The sequence below is a fragment of the Oryctolagus cuniculus genome, chromosome 2 (genome assembly GCF_051225735.1).
Source record: "Oryctolagus cuniculus isolate XC-2025 breed Fujian yellow rabbit chromosome 2, ASM5122573v1, whole genome shotgun sequence".
NCBI lineage: Eukaryota > Metazoa > Chordata > Mammalia > Lagomorpha > Leporidae > Oryctolagus > Oryctolagus cuniculus.
This window is the reverse complement of record NC_142868.1, coordinates 118793144-118808445: the sequence shown is the minus strand read 5'-3', so window position 1 is coordinate 118808445 and position 15302 is coordinate 118793144. Positions and strand designations below refer to the sequence as shown.

Genomic DNA, 15302 nt, shown 5'->3' with positions numbered 1-15302 from the left:
CCAGCGATGGGAAGAGAAGAAGCAGAAGGCGCACCCTCCTTCTAAGGTGACAGCTTGGAAGCTGAATGCACTTCTGCCCGGGATGGAGGGGTCATGTGTCCCCACCCCTCTCCAAAGCTGGAAAATCAGGGCCAGCACTGTGGCGTAGCAGACAAGGCCACCGCCTGCAATGCCCGCATCCCATATGGGTGCCAGTTCGTGTCCCAGCTGCTCCACTTCCAATCCAGCTCCCGGCTAAATGGCCTGGGAACAGCAGCAGAGGATGTCCCGGGTACTTGGGCCTCTGCCACCTATGTGATGAAGCTCCTGGCTCCTGGCCACTGTGGCCATCTAGGGAGTGAACCACAAATGGAAGATTCTCTCTCTCTCTGTGTCTCTCTCTGTCTCTGTGTCTCTCCTGCTGTCTCTGTAACTCTGATATTCAAATTAACAAATAAATCATCACCAAAAAAAAAAAAAAAACCCACCTGGGAACTGTCTGCAGGTGGCCACTTGCTCAAATAGAGTCTCCCAGCACTGTGGGTGATGACCAGTGTTTGCCATGCACATTCCACAGGAGTGATGGCAGACACCTCTAAAACACAGAGAAACTGCACTCTAGTGGTGACAGGAGCCTTAAAAAAAAAAAAAAAAAAAAAAAAAAAAAAGCTACCTTGCATCACATGAATGAAAATAGAAGTCTCTGCCCCGCCCTACCCAGAAAGTCCCTGAAGGGTTAGTAAACTTTACAGCCTTCTCCCATCTCCTCTATCCCCGGCCCTCTGCCCCACCCCTTCCCCAGCAGACCCAGAGTGATCCCAACCCGGCTGCCAGGCTCCATTCAATAAAGCACACAGGACACCGGCCCTGGCAGAGAGCCAGTGCCGAGCCAACGGGGCCTGACAGTCCAGGGGGGACCCTTGTTAAGCAGCCCATCATGCATGTAACCGAGGCCTGAGAAAGAGGCCTGTGGGCCAGGGCCAAAAAGGTCCTGCTGTTTCAGGCTCCAGGGTAAGCACAGGGAAGGCCCTCTGCTCCCCTCCCCCCACCCCCGCAGACCCCAAGGCAGTGGTGCCATGTGTCCCTGGGTCCTTTGCAGCATTTTTGTGACCTTGAGTGGGATTCTAAAGGCTACTCGTACCATGTGGTCACTACACACATTTCAGGACCTTTCCTGGAAAAAAAAAAAAAAAGGGCTCTGGGTCTGAGCAGTATTTCTGATACAATACTATCCTCTAGCCCTTCAATAAGATCCTGGTGTTTAAAGACAAGGCCAGTGATCCCTGGTCTCCACCTGGGGACGCTCCCCTCCAGCCGACCCAGGCCTGAAAGCACTCAGGGAAAAGGAAAAGCTTAGCAGTAGCAAGCCTGGAAGCTTCTGAAACGCATAGGGTGTGTAAAATCAAAAAAAAGGGAACTTGGAGCACTTGCCCTGCTGTCTCTCATTTCCCCCTCGCATACTTCAATTGTTCCCACTTTTGAGCCACAGAAAAATTGGTGAACTGTGACATCAGACCTTTTCCCTCATGGGTCTGCTTTGTCATTCCAAACCTGTGGATCTGTTCTCAGCTTCCATACAAAGCCAACAACACCACTAACTACAAAGAAGTGAGCCGAACGAGGGAATGCAAATCAGGGACATCGGAACAATGAAAGGCCACAGAGAAGCTCTAACCAAAATAACTAAGGTTTTAAATCATAAGTATGACTCTTTATGTCTTGATGCACACATATGTTAAACTCAGAGACCTTTGACTTTCTCACTTAATCCCTCTTAGTGGGATTGAAATTGGAATGAAAGAATAGTGAATGAGGCAATCTATAGGGGCCGATACTGTGGCATAGCAGGTAAAGCCTCTGCCTGGGACACCAGCATTCCATATGGGCGCCGGTTCAAGTCCCGGCTGCTCCACTTCTGACCCAGCTCCCTGCTAATGGCCTGGGAAAGCAGCAGAAAATGGCCCAAGTGTTTGAGTCCTGCCCCCACGTGGGAGACCCAGAAGCAGCTCCTGGCTTCAGACTGGCCCAGCTGCAGCCACTCGAGGAGTGAACCAGCAGATGGAAGACCTCTCTCTCTGTAACTGCCTTGCAAATAAATTCTTTAAAAAAAAAAAAATGAGATAGTCTACAGCCAATCATATTTTATTGGTATTACTAAGTAACAGAATCAAAAGTGCTAGAGACACTGTTGTTAACGAGATATTTAGAAATAAGATTGGACGTGGACCATAAGACAGCTCAGGAGAGCTGGGTCAAATAACTGCAGTGGTTACACACCATTCCAGGCTCAAGGTCATGAGGATATCCTCTGGGATAAACGCAATACCCCTGCCCTTGTCCCAGCATGTTCTTGGGAGCTGAGTCCGTTACATCGAGGAGGTGTCAAGACAGTGGCTTTTTCACTTCGTCCACACTCCTTCCTGTGACCTGGAAAACACCACAAGCAGAAGGTGAGCTGGGATGCATTCTGGCCTGCATCCAGCCTCAGTGTGGCCCACGTCTGTCCTCCTCGCCCTCTTTGCCCTCAGCCTGGTGAGAAACAATGTGGGTCTCTCCCCACAGAGACTCCCAAGCAGGAGTAGAAATGTGTCAAGATGCCCTGGGCAAGCTGAGGCAGGGAATGAGAGCCCTGGAGAGCCCTCGGCCACCGCTTTGACTGTGTCCTGTGGGCTGCATGGAACAGGAGAATACTTGGAGCTGCTGGTGAAAGATCGTGAAGGCTTGAATTCTGAGCTTCTCTAAGCAGGAAGAAGTAGCTCACAATTCATTTTCTTTTCTTTTCTTTTCTTTTTTTTTTTTTTAAGATTTATTTATTTGAAAGGCAGAGTTACAGAGAGGCAGAGAGAAAGAGAGAGGTCTTCCATCCACTGGTTCACTCCCTAAATGGCCGCAATGGCCAGAGGTGGACCCATCCAAAGACAGGAGCCAAGAGCTTCTTCCAGGTTTCCCATGTTGGTGCAGGGGCCCAAGGACTTGGGCCATCTTCTACTGCTTTCCCAGGCCATAGCAGAGAGCTGGATCGGAAGCGGAGCAGCCAGGACTCAAACCAGTGTCCATATGGGATGCCGGCACAGCAGGCTGCAGCTTTACCCATTATGCCCAAGCAATGACCCCAAAGGTCATTATTTATTTGAGGGCAGAATGAAAGATACAGGGAGACAAACACACACACACACACACAGAGAGAGAGAGAGAGAGAGAGAGAGGTCTTCCATCCACTGGTGTTTACTTGGTTCACTCCCCAAATGGCTGCAATGGCCAGAGCTGCACCGATCTGAAGCCAGGAGCCGGGAACTTCATCCAGGTCTCCCATGCAAGTGCAAGGGCCCACAGACCTGGGCCATCTTCTACTGCTTTCCCAGGCCATAGCAGAGAGCTGGATTGGAAGAGGAGCAGCCGGGACTCAAACTGATGCCCATATGGGATGCGACACTGCTACACCACAGCGCTGGCCCCCACAATTCATTTTCTACACTGCAGCCAAGTAGGAGGTGCTCAGTAAACACTCCTTGAAAGATCGAATAGGGCGCCTGGTACCACTCAGCTATGAGATGGGTGTTTTAAAAAGCAAGCCAGGGGACCCACGCTGTGGCGCAGAAGGTTAAAGCCCCAGCCTGCAGCACCAGCATCCCATATAGATGCCGGTTTGAGTCCTGGCTGCTCCACCTCCAATCCAGCTCTCTGTTAATGGTCCTGGAGAAGCAGCGGCCCCTGCACCCATCAGGGAGACTCAAGCTGCTCCTGGTGCCTGGCTTTGAATTGGCTCAGCTCTGGCTGTTGCCATCTGGGGCATGAACCAGTGGATGGAAGACACTGCCCCGTCTCTCCCCTCTCTGTAACTGTCTTTCAAATAAATAAATCTTAAAAAGAGAGAGACAGAGCGCGCACCAGGGAGGCAGGAATCACTGTGAGAAGTCCCGGGGATCCTGAACCGGGCTAGGAGCCAAGGCTGCCACTCAGAAAAGACGCAACCTCAGTCCAAAAGCAGAAGCAACATAACACTTCCCAGGATCTGAAGCAGGATCCTCATACATCGTCGCTTATGAAAGCTGTCAGGAGAGGAAGCCCTGGTCAGCTGGGCTCGGGGAGCCTGTGCGCTGCTGCCTCTCCCAGAGGGGAAGGCTTTGGAAGATGGATCAGCCCTGCGGCCGGCACTGTGGCACAGAGGGCTAAGTCACCACCTGCAGTGCTGGCGTCCCAGGTGGGCACTGGTTTGAGTCCCAGCTGGACTGAGTTGAGTCCCAATCCAGTTCCCTGCTAATGTGCCTGGGAGAGCAGTGGAAGATGGCCCCAGTGCTTGGACTACTGCCATCCACAAGAAAGCAGGATGAAACTCCTGGCTCCTGGCTTCAGCCTAGCCCAGCCATGGCACTGGGGACATTTGGGGAGTGAACCAGTAGACGGAAGACTCCCCCTCTCTGTCTCTCCCGCTCTCTCTCTGTAACTCTGCCTTTCAGATAAATAAAATAAACCTTCAACAAAATGGATAGTCCAGCAGGGTTCTGAGGGGGTGCAGAGAACCCAAATAGTGAATCCTTGTGGCCCTATCAGAGCCAACACTCGATTTTAAATACAAATAATTTCCTCTCTTCTACCCTGAACTGAAATTCATAATTATTGTCTTCATAATTGTAAAGATTTAATGCCCTAATGATAACCGAGGAAAAATAAAAAGAAAAGCAATCTACCATGTGTATTTCTACATAAATACTCAAGACCAAAACGCCCCCACAAATTTCACAGCGCCCCCTAGGGGTGACGCCTCCCTGGTGGAACCACGGCTCCAGCCCATGGTAGCCCCAGGAGCCACTCAGCTCCTAAGCCACAGCCCAGTGGCTCTTTGCAGGGAGCAGAGCCTGGCTGCCTCCCAGCCACTCACCCTCTGGCCGCACGAAAGGGGGCAGGAGGTAGCATCCAGACTGGCCCGTTCTTGCTCCACGGCCAATTCATGTGGCATCTGTAGGGGACAGATACATCCGTGTGTGGAAAGGCCCCCCCAGGACACCTCAGCCAGCTATAGGCCTCCCCACCCACAGCTTCGGATGCTGCAGAACACGGGGAGTCAGCCGGGGAAGGAGGGTTCTGTCTGCTGCACTTCCCTTCTCAGAGGGTGGGTAAAGGTTTTTTTTTTTTTTTTTTTTTTTTTTTTTTTGACAGGCAGAGTTAGTGAGAGAGAGAGACAGAGAGAAAGGTCTTCCTTCCACTGGTTCACCCCCCAAATGGCCGCTGCAGCCAGTGCGCTGCACGGATCCAAAGCCAGGAGCCAGGCGCTTCCTCCTGGTCTCCTCCCATGCGGGTGCAGGGCCCAACCACTGCACTCCCGGGCCATAGCAGAGAGCTGGCCTGGAAGAGGGGCAACCGGGACAGAATCCGGCGCCCTGACCGGGACAGAACCCGGTGTGCCGGCGCTACAGGCGGAGGATTAGCCTAGTGAGCCGCGGCGCCGGCCCTATTTTTTTTTTTTTTAAGTGATTCGCCTTATTGTTTGAGCATCTTTTTCATCACATCTCACTCCTTAATAGTGACATCCAACAGCAGGGATGGCCATGCCTGGGACCCCTGGCCCAGCCCTTCTGAGAGCTCGGAGAGGAGATGGGAGCTCTGGTCGCATGAGCGTGTGCCTGGAGTTCTGATCCCACGCCACCTGCTAGCACTGTGACAGCAGGATGTTTAGTTCCTCTGCCTTTCCATTCCACTCACGGGAAAGTGAGGGGAGAAACCCTATATTGCCGGGTTATAGTAAACGTTAACCAGAGCCTGCGAGCAGCACCCAGCCCGGGGCAGGAAATGGCAGACACTGGGGAAGTAGCTTTTCTCTTCTTGAACACCGAAAGCAGAGGGTGGCCAGCCCCAAAGACCCAGTGTCAAGTTCAGATCCTTGTAAAGTAGAACCAACAATCCTCCCGTGGGGGCCTGACGCACACTCCAGGACGCCCTAGTCTGCTCAGTCCCACAGCTCCCACTCGCATTGGCCAGGTGCTGCCATAGCCACCTCTACTCCCCGCCCTTGGCCCAGGCATCCTCAGACCTGCCAGCGCATGCACTCTGTCACCTGGGCTGCCTCCCCCGCTCACAGTCACTGAGGGCTTGCAGAGAGCATGGGGCCTGCCCTTGCTCCCTGGGACTGTTGCCATTTCTACCAAAGACACAATGCGCTGGTGTGGTCTCAAAGTCGCTGCCTATGACACCAGCACCCCATATGGGCACCAGTTCAAGTCCCAGCTGCTCCACTTCCAATCCAGCTCCCTGCTAACGCACCTGGGAAAGCAGCAGAAGATGGCTCAAGTGCTTGGGCCCCTGCACCCATGTATGGGACCCGGAGGAAGCTCCTGGCTCCTGTCTTCCAATGGGCCCAGCTCTGGCCATTGCAGCCATGTGGGGAATAGCCCAGTAGATAGAAGATTCTCTCTCTCTCTCTCTCTCTCTCTCTCTCTCTCTCTCTCTAACTCTGCCTTTAAAATAAATAAATCTAAAAGAAAAACAATTTGGAGGGTGCTCCTGTTGGAAATAAAGTGATGGGTCCCTCCCAAAAATTTTAAATGAAAGAAAATCAAGCACGAGTGAAGGTTGGGCATAAGGAGGAACGTCCCAGCAGAGGCCTCTCCTCTGTGTAACTTCTCCCGTGCACTTTTACTGTAAAGGCAAAGACAGCTCTCTACAGGGCATTGATCCATTGTGTGTGCAGGTGGCAGATTGGGTCTGGTGGCCTGGCAACGTCCTAGCAGGGCAGGTGAGCAGCGACTCGCTCTGCAGGGACCCACCAGCTCCGGGGCAGCCTGAAACAGCGAGCTGAGCGGGTAGTGCAGGAAGTTGAGGCAGGTGGCTGTGTAGAGGTCGGCGTAGCGCATCAGCTGGCCGGAGAAGAGCGTCTGGCGGAAACCACAGCGGAACAGGCTGCCTGTGGTGCTGTAGCACAGGTCCAGCTCCCGGGTGAGCCTCTGGCCAGGGGATAGCACAGTGAGCTAAGATCCCAGCCCACTTCCTGCACCACCCAGGGCGGGGGCAGGGGCGGGCCCCACCTCCACCCCCTCCCCAGGACACCTGCGGGGAAGGAGCTGTGTGACAGGTGCCACCCCTTGCTCCCCTCACACTGCTATGCCCGGAAAGGGAGCCCGCAGGACTAAACCTGCAGCCTAACTCACTTTTCTGATGCCCCAGCCAATGGCACGGCAGAAGCCAACACCGCCGGCCCCACTCCTGCCCACTGAACAATGCGCCCCGCCCGGCCCACTACCAGGCCTTTCGCTGAGAGCCTGGAGGATGGGCCTGAACACTGACCCCCAGCTGCTTCCCCTCCCAAGCCTGAGTATCCTCTTCTGTGAAGTGTGACAACCTCTGCCCAGCTGAGCTCACGGGGCTGTGAGATGACCGAAGGGCAGGACCTGCCAAAGTCTGCCGAGAGCCTTCATGATTGGTCCAGCTGGGCCGGGCATTGCCACGTAAGTGGCCTGACGCCCCCAGAACCTGCAGGCCTGCGGGAATCTCGCCACCTCCGTCCCTCCCGGCCCCCTTCCCTGGGACGCTCAATCACATTTTCTCAGGCCCCTTCTCTGGCTGGCTCCTAGATGTCCATCCTAGCTGGCTAGCCGGTCACAGCGAGATGCGACCCTGCTGACACACGCTGTTCAGGAGGGGTTAGGATGAGGAGTGAGGGCAGCTGACAAACCACACAGATCAGCCTCCACGTGGCCGGTGCTCAAGAGCACACCGCTGTCATTTGCAACATTGACCAGCAGAGGGCGCTGTCTGACAAGGTCAGAGGCAGCTGGGGAGCCTGCTGAGCTCCAGGGACCCAGGCGAAGCAAACCCAGGCAGGAAGCCAGGGCACCTCCCCTTCTCCCACACTGGGCTGTCCCCTCCTGCCCTGCTCTTACCCGAATCTCCTTCTTGGTGGAGTTGATGACTTGCAGCCCAGCACTGCTCCCATCCATGTGCCTGGTGCAAAAATGCCATGTGACCCAGAGGGAGGGGAGCCCGCCTCCCTAGACCCCGTAGAGTCTGGGGAGTGGGGGACACACAGGGGCCCTGGGTGAGGGTGCTGGCACCTGGGCGGGTTAGGCCCCTGCTGGGTGGGTTAGGAGGAAAGGCCTAGGGGTCAGAGTGTGGGAATTCCAGGGAGGCCATTGGCAGCCCCAAAGTCCAGTTAATTAGGGAGACACACCCCCCTGATTTCCTGCCCACGTTGGCCAGGCCTGGGCATGGGCCACGCCTCCCTCCCTCTACCCAGCCCACCCCAGACGGGCCAGGCTCTCACTGGTACAGGTCTGCCAGGCGCGTGTCCAGCCTCTTCAGCTCCTCCTCCCGCTCTGCAACCCGACAGAGGACAATCACTCACTGCCCCTGGCCCCAGGGCAGAGCCACGTGAGACTGGCCAGAAGTAGGGAGGGGCCCTGAGGGACAGGTGAGGGCGGCATGCAGGAAGCAGGTGACCTTCCTACCTCACATGGCAATGACTCACACCCAGCTCAGAGAATAAGCCCCAAACTGTCTGGGTTGGTGACCTGCCGCCGACCGCAGCTGACTGCGAACAGGGAAGGAGCGCCTTCCTCTCACCGAGAGTCCGCCGGGCAGATGGGGAAGGCAGCCCCCACCCTCGAACCGCCACAGGAGGCTGGAGTCACCCCACGAGCATCCCAGTCCCAGCTCAGCCCACTCCTGGCTGTGTGACTTTGGGCAAGCTGCTTAACCCATCTGGGCACCCGTCTCCTTGTGCCGCACAGATCACCCTGGACAGGACTGCTGGTCACTACCAGACCCCCAGGAAGAGGTGGCAGATGCAAGCGGGCTGGCCAGTGCCCCCAGCCCGGGCCCCGACCCCCGCGGTGGCTCACCCTTCTCCCGGGCCCAGATGCCCAGCTCCCAGGACAGCTCAGGAACCACCAGGCAGGTCCGCCAGCCTTGTCGCTTCTTGGACTTGACAATGTCCCCAAAGATGTGGTCTCCGATGTAGAGGATGTCCTTCCCCCGCACCCCAAGCAGCTCGCACACCACGTCCGATGAGCCTGCCCACCAAGGGCGGACGGAATCTCGCTCACCTTCCCCGTAATGGAGGGGCAGGGGAGGGGCGTGGGGCGACGGAGGCTGGGTGAGGGCACGCCTACCTCCCGAGTAGACGGCGCAGTGCTGGTGGGGCCCAGTGTAGGTGCCCACGCGGAGCTTCCCCGAGTCCTGGAGGGGGCGGGGCAGAGGGCGCCCTGAGCCAGGAGAACAGCAGCTGTCACCCGGGTCGGGGGTGCGGGGGGACTGGGGGCATGGGGGCAGGGGTGTTGCAGGGCCCTGAAGGAGGTCCCTGGTCCCCTGCCTCCAGGGAGCTGGCAGCTCCCTCACGCAGGTGAAGTCTGAGTTCAGCAGGAGTCCCTGTCCCCAGCCATGGTCCCCAGGTCAAAGCGGATGGGCCCCGGCACCTGTCATTACCGTGTTGACCTGCCTGAGCACCGTCCCTTCTGCAAAGAATCGGGGCTTCTGTGTGTCCACCACAATCAGGTCGAAGTAGGACCTCCAGGGCCTGGCCTGTGGGGTGGGCGTGGGGGAGCATGGTGGGGGGGCCCACCGGGTGCACGCAGCCTGTCCCCCCCCCCCCGCCAGCCTCCCAGCCAGGGATTGTGGGGGTGGGTGACGGACACCGTGGACATTCTCCGGTTCTCTGCAGAGCTCCTCCCAGGGTGGGCAGAAGCCAGGGGACATGGGACACACCACAGCCAGCTGGTGATACTCACCCCCCCACCGCCAAACAGGTAGGTCATGATGGCCTGAAAGGGACAGGGCAGGGTCAGGGCTGACCAGGGGGCTGCTGCCCGCCTCTGCCCTCACCCCCACACCCCGGGGCACACCCATTGGCAGGAAAACTGCTCATTCCACCAAGGCCCTGGAAGGCCAAGAAATGGAACCTAGGACACCTGCCTGGCAGTGGGGGCAGTGGGGTGGGCTCCTTCCCACCTCCCTCACTGTTTCCTGCAGTGCCTCAGTGGGGCCAGGAGGCAGGAGGCCCTCCTCCCCCTACGCACACACACATGCACACACGAACACTCACATCCGTGTAGTTGTAGCTGCTGTTGGTGGCCAGGAACACTTTGCCAACCTCTTTCATCTTGCCCAGCAGGACGGGGATTCGAGCCTGTGGCAGACACTGGAGTGACTTCCAGAGTGGGGCCTCCCAGAGAAGCCCTGCCCTCTCCTTCGTAGGTTTGGGCCTCCGGGGAGCCCCCCCTCCCAGCCCTACCACACCCCCACCCCACCCCCGCAGCAGGTGGGCTCTGGGCCAGGCAGGAAGTCCCTGAGCGATGCCCTGTTGCAGGGCTGTGTCTAAACCTCGACGGAGGCGACTGGGAAAGGCAGACGGGACAGTCGTGATGGGGAGGGTATAGGGCCTGGTGGTGGCCTTGACCTGCGGCCACTCACGTCCTTCTCCACGTATTTCTCCAAGTTCTCCAGGGTCTTCTGCTTGAGACAGCCCTGCAGGAGGGAGCAGAGCTGTGTGTGTGTGTGTGTGCGCGCGCGCGCGTGCACGCATGCACCTGCCCACGTGCCTATGTCCCACGTGGCAGGAGCAGTGCTGCGAGTCCAGACCGCAATCCTCAGAGGGAAGAGGGCCCTAGAGGCCTGGAGACCACCCGATAGAACCAGCGGCGGGCAGGTCAGGCGTCCGAGGGCCCTGGGCCACTCACCGACTGGTGCACGCTGTTCATGGCATCGGTCACATCCTGCAAGAGGCTTCGGAAAGACATGAAGAGGTTCCCATGCTGATAGCCGGTGTCACAGCTGGGACAGGACGAGGGCAGACAGAGGACCGAGGAGGGGCTCACACCAGGGCCCACACCGGGATTCCGTCCCAGCCATCCTCGAGGGACGTCACCCTGTGCCCAGCATCACCCCCCACCCCTCAGCCTTCTGCCCAGCTCCTGGAGCCCCTCCATCTCTTCAGGAGGGTGTGGCCCCCGTGGGTCCCCACAGAGCTGGGCAGGCCACAGGGACGCACTTGGTGTAGCGGGAGCAGCCGGAAAAGAAGTCCACCAGGCAGGCGTAGAGGTAGGTCTCTGGGGCAGAGACAGGGGGTCAGCAGCAGCCCCCAGGGAGGGAGAGGCCCACCTCCCCCCACCCTGCCCGCCCTCACCCCTCACCCGGCAGGTTGAAGAGCGTGTTGAGGGTGTGGAACCGCTGCAGGTCAGCCCTCTGGATGAACTTGCTGGGGTAGTAGCTCCAGATCTCCGCCCTGGGGAGGGGTGGGCTCGGTGCAGGCGACGCCCCCTCCCCGGCGCCTCCCAGAGCCCGTTCCTCCCTCCTCAACCCCTCTCCAGGTCCGCCTCCATCTGGCTGGCATCTGGGGAGCCTCTCCCTCCTCTCTCCGTTCCCGCCTGCCTTTTCCCTCCAGCAGGGGGCGCAGTCCCCCCAATCCCCCCAGCCCGCGGCCGTACTCGGAGAGGAAAGCGAGGCCGTGGACCCCCAACAGCACATTCCCGTAGGCGTCCACCTTCAGCAGGTTCCCGTAGAGCGCATCGAACACCAGGCCCCTGGGGAGAGAGCGCAGCGGCTGTGCGGGGCTGTGCCAGGGGCGCCGACAGCCCGGCCCCCAGCTCGCGCGGCCGCACCTGGTGGGGAAGCCGGGGTCATAGGTGTAGCGCAGGATCTCGTGCGGGTACCCGATGCACACCAGGTGCTCCAGCAGCAGTTCGAAGGCCAGCGTCTCGTAGGCCGGGGACTTGTAGGCTGCAGACCCGGGCCGGTTGGTGTCTGGCTGCCTGGCACCCCCTGCTGCGCCCCCAGCCCCAAGGTCCCCGTGTTCCAGCCCCCTCTACCAGCCAGTGTGTAGTCCATGTCGAAGCCGAAGCAGCGGATCTTCCCCAGTGCCAGGCTGCGGTTGACGAAAATCCTGGGCAAGAAGAGGAGGAGGTTGTGGGGATCAAGCCTGCCAGCACCCCCAAACTCAAAAGCCCCATGGAGGGGCGGGGAGGAGACCCAGGCAAGGGGGCAGTGCACCCCTTGCAACTGCAGAAAAATGAGGGAGGTAGATCAGGCCCAGCCGGGGCCTCCCCTGGTTCCCAGTGTGGCTGCATGCACACGCTTGGTGTGACTGTGTGGGTATGAGAGTGTTTGGAGAAGCCACAGCCCACCACCTAACCCCACGGGGCTGTGTCATGGGCTTCCTTCCCCGGGGGTGAGGCTGCCCCAAAGTCAGAGTGGGAGGTTGTCCGAAGTCAAAGATGGGTTTGGCAAAATCAGGTAGCACTTGTTGGGGTGAAGGGGAGAGTGCTCCAGGGATGGATGGAGAGAAGTGAAGGGGACCCCCTGTGTCTCGATGTCCCCCTCTGTCACTCCTGCTGCTGTGTCAGGTGGGCGACATCCAGGCTGAGGCCCCTTCCCCAACCCCAAATGCCTGGCTCACCGCTGGTGCCAGTCCTGCTTCGGGCCCTCAGCGTCCGCACTAGGCTCCCATGGCTCTGTCCCTTCCATGCTGGCCATCACTGCTGGAGTGACCAAGAGGCACTGTCCCTTCCTGGCCATCTGTGTTATCAGCGGGGCCCAGCCGCCTTGGGCCTCAGCAAATTCAGGCCCCCTGACACAGCTGCCCCACCCTGCGCCCCCACCCCACCCCTTGGGGAGGAGCCAGCCAGGACAGTCCCTGGTATCTCACCCCTTCTTCTAGACCCCCGGGACCAAAGAGGAGGCCTTCAGCTACCTCCAGGGCAGCTCCTCCATGTCTAGGATTTCTGCCCACAGAAACCCCAGAATGAGCAAACACGGGCATCACAGAGGCTTACAGACAAAGTCGTTGATAAAGAGAGAAAGAACTCAGAACCCATGCTGTATAATAATGCTAACATACCTGGTTATCAAATTTCCCAGCTTAAGGGACAGACATTGGGGCACAACAGCTTAAGCCACCACCCGGGACACCCGCACCCCATACTGGAGCGTCAGTTCAAATCCCAACTCCTCTGCTTCTGATGGCCCAAGTGGCCCCTGCCACCCACACGGGAGATCCAGGTGGAGCTCCTGGCTCTGGCTCTGGCTCTGGCCTGCCCTGTCCAGGCTATTGCAGGCCTTTGGGGGCATGAGCCAGCAGATGAACCAATTTCTCTCTCTCTCTCTCTTCTCTCTCTCTCTCTCTCTTCTCTCTCTCTCTCTCTCTCTCTCATATAAACACACACACACACACACCCACACCTCTTTCAAGCAGATGAAAATAAATAAACATTTAAAAACATTTTCCATGGCCAGCATTGTGGCAAAGTGGGTAAAGCCACCATCCTGTATGGGCACTGGTTCCTGACCCATTTCCGATCCAGCTCTCTCTTCTACATCCAGTAGAAGATGGCCCAAAATCTAGGGCCCCTGCAACCACGTTGGAGACCCAGAAGAAGCTCCTGCCTCCTGGCTTCAGCCTGGCCCAGCCCTGGCCATTGCAGCCATCTGGCAAGTGAACCAGCAAATGGAAGAGATTCATTCTCTCTCTCTCTCTCTCTCTCTCTCTCTCTCTCTCTCTCTCTCTCTCTCTTTCTCTCCATGTGTGTGTGTTCCTTTCTCTGTAGCTCTTTCAAATAAGTAAATAAATCTTAAAAAACATTTTCCTTCCCAAAGGCAAATTTAAAGAAGAAATTGCCAGAAGCATAGCAGAAGCTAGAAGGGGCAGAAGGTGACTGGAGCCTCGGAGTCGGTGAGGAGAGGAGGGGGCACCAAGCAGGGCATGGGGTGCACTTGGTGAAGTAGAAACGGCCTCTGAGAGCCCACACCTCTGCTTCCACAGCAAAACATGTGACTTCCGTGCACAACAGTGGCTGGGATCATCCAGAAAGACATAGACGAGGTGGCATTTCTCTCTGAAAAAGGAAGCCAAGTTTACTGACCATTTTAGAAAATTTCTCTCTTAAGCAGCCAAACCAAATAAGGTTAGGCACTTTCAAATACGTAAAAGTTAGCTGGGAATAAAAAGCATGTCTGTGGAACAGTTCCTTCCTTGACCACGCCAGGAGAGCAACTGTTTTTTGTTTTTTAAATATATATATTTATTTATTTGAGAGGCAGAGTTACAAAGAGAGGGAGAGACAGAGAGAGAGAGGTCTTCCATCTGCTGGCTTTCCTCTGCTGTTTTCCCAGGCCATTAGCAGGGAGCTGGATCAGAAGTGGAGCAGCTGAGACTCGAACTGGAGCCCATATGGAATGCAGGCGCTGCAGATGGAGGCTTAAACCCCCACGCCACAGCGCCGGCCCCAAGAAGAGCAGCTGTTAGGGCAGCGAGGCAAGGGTATGGAGGGGCCGCAGGAGATGTGACTCTTACTGGGTAGATGGCAGGGATGGAGGGAGGGAGTGGCCAAAGATGGCTGATGGGTGGAGGAAGGGGAGGAGTGACGGACGGTTGGATGCATAGATTCATTCATGGATGGATGAATGGAAGGATGGCAGGTTATATACAGCAGCCTTAATCAAAAGTGTCAGAGGAGGGGCCGGTGCTGTGGCATACTGGGTAAAGCCGCCACCTGCAGTGCTGGCATCCCATATGGATGCCAGTTCAAGTCCCAGCTGCTCCACTTCCAATCCAGCTCTCTGCTATGGCCTGGGAAAGCAGTGGAAGATGGCCCAAGTCCTTGGGTCCCTGAATCCATGTGGGAGACCCGGAAGAAGCGCCTGGCTTCAGATTGATGCAGCTCCGGCCGTTGGGGCCATTTGAGAAATGAATCAGCGGAAGGAAGACCTTTCTCTCTGTCTCTCGGTCTCACTGTCTATAACTCTACCTCTCAAATAAATAAATAAAAATCTTTTAAAAAATAAATAAATGACTGCCACTGTCCTGGGCTCTTTCCTTCCCCTGCCAGCTTGGTGCTTCTCTATGGAGGGCAGGAAGGGGAAACTGGACCAAACCAGCCAGTATTCATCTTGATTGTTTCATCTACATTGTGGTTGTTTAGAACGTGTCAAGGCCAAATCTATGGTGGCCTTGCACCATGGCTGCCTGCACTCAGGTGTCCAGGTCAGGGCTGCCTGCAGAGTGGAGACCCTGCGTGGGGCATGGCTGTCACCCCTTACCCCTCACTCCCTGCGTTCCAGATCACCACAGCTGATCTAGGGCAGTGCTAACAGCACAGGACCTGCGCCCTGGGCCTGGAGGGGCCTGCTGGGCCACTCAGCCTGGAGAAACCCATTCATGGCAACCAGAATCTTTGTCTTAAACAGGGACTCCCTAGCACAGGTGCAGCTGGCACAGAGGAGGGTTAAGGCAGTGACCCAAGCAATGTACCAGAAAGTACAGAGGAGAGTCTTGGATAAGGTCTTTGAGGAAATGCAGGGTTTTATTAGCTTAGGGAGAAGAGAGGTATTTCATGTGGCTAGCC

At 57.0% G+C, this 15302-nt stretch overlaps 1 protein-coding gene across 1 annotated transcript; it reads right to left on the bottom strand.

The window, feature by feature from the left end:
- Positions 1-2105: 2105 nt before the first annotated feature.
- Positions 2106-12435, bottom strand: NT5DC4 (5'-nucleotidase domain containing 4). Its single transcript, XM_089326841.1, has 18 exons — positions 12359-12435; positions 11772-11845; positions 11565-11682; positions 11391-11486; positions 11097-11203; positions 10955-11012; positions 10644-10737; positions 10378-10431; positions 10010-10093; positions 9696-9728; positions 9394-9489; positions 9081-9147; positions 8811-8981; positions 8234-8285; positions 7854-7914; positions 6741-6917; positions 4859-4936; positions 2106-2406 (listed from the first exon to the last, which is right to left on the bottom strand). The coding sequence occupies exons 1-18, from the start codon at positions 12433-12435 to the stop codon at positions 2362-2364; spliced, it is 1542 nt and encodes a 513-aa protein (XP_089182967.1). The 3' UTR covers positions 2106-2361.
- Positions 12436-15302: the final 2867 nt, after the last annotated feature.

Coding starts and splice junctions, on each gene's coding strand:
- NT5DC4 (XM_089326841.1), bottom strand. CDS start 12,435: ATGGCCAGCATGGAAGGGACAGAGCCATGGGAGCCTAGTGCGGACGCT. Junction 11,013..11,096: donor CACGCTCTTCAACCTGCCGG/GTGAGGGGTGAG, acceptor TCTCTGCCCCAG/AGACCTACCTCTACGCCTGC. Junction 8,286..8,810: donor CATCTGGGCCCGGGAGAAGG/GTGAGCCACCGC, acceptor GTCGGGTTGCAG/AGCGGGAGGAGGAGCTGAAG.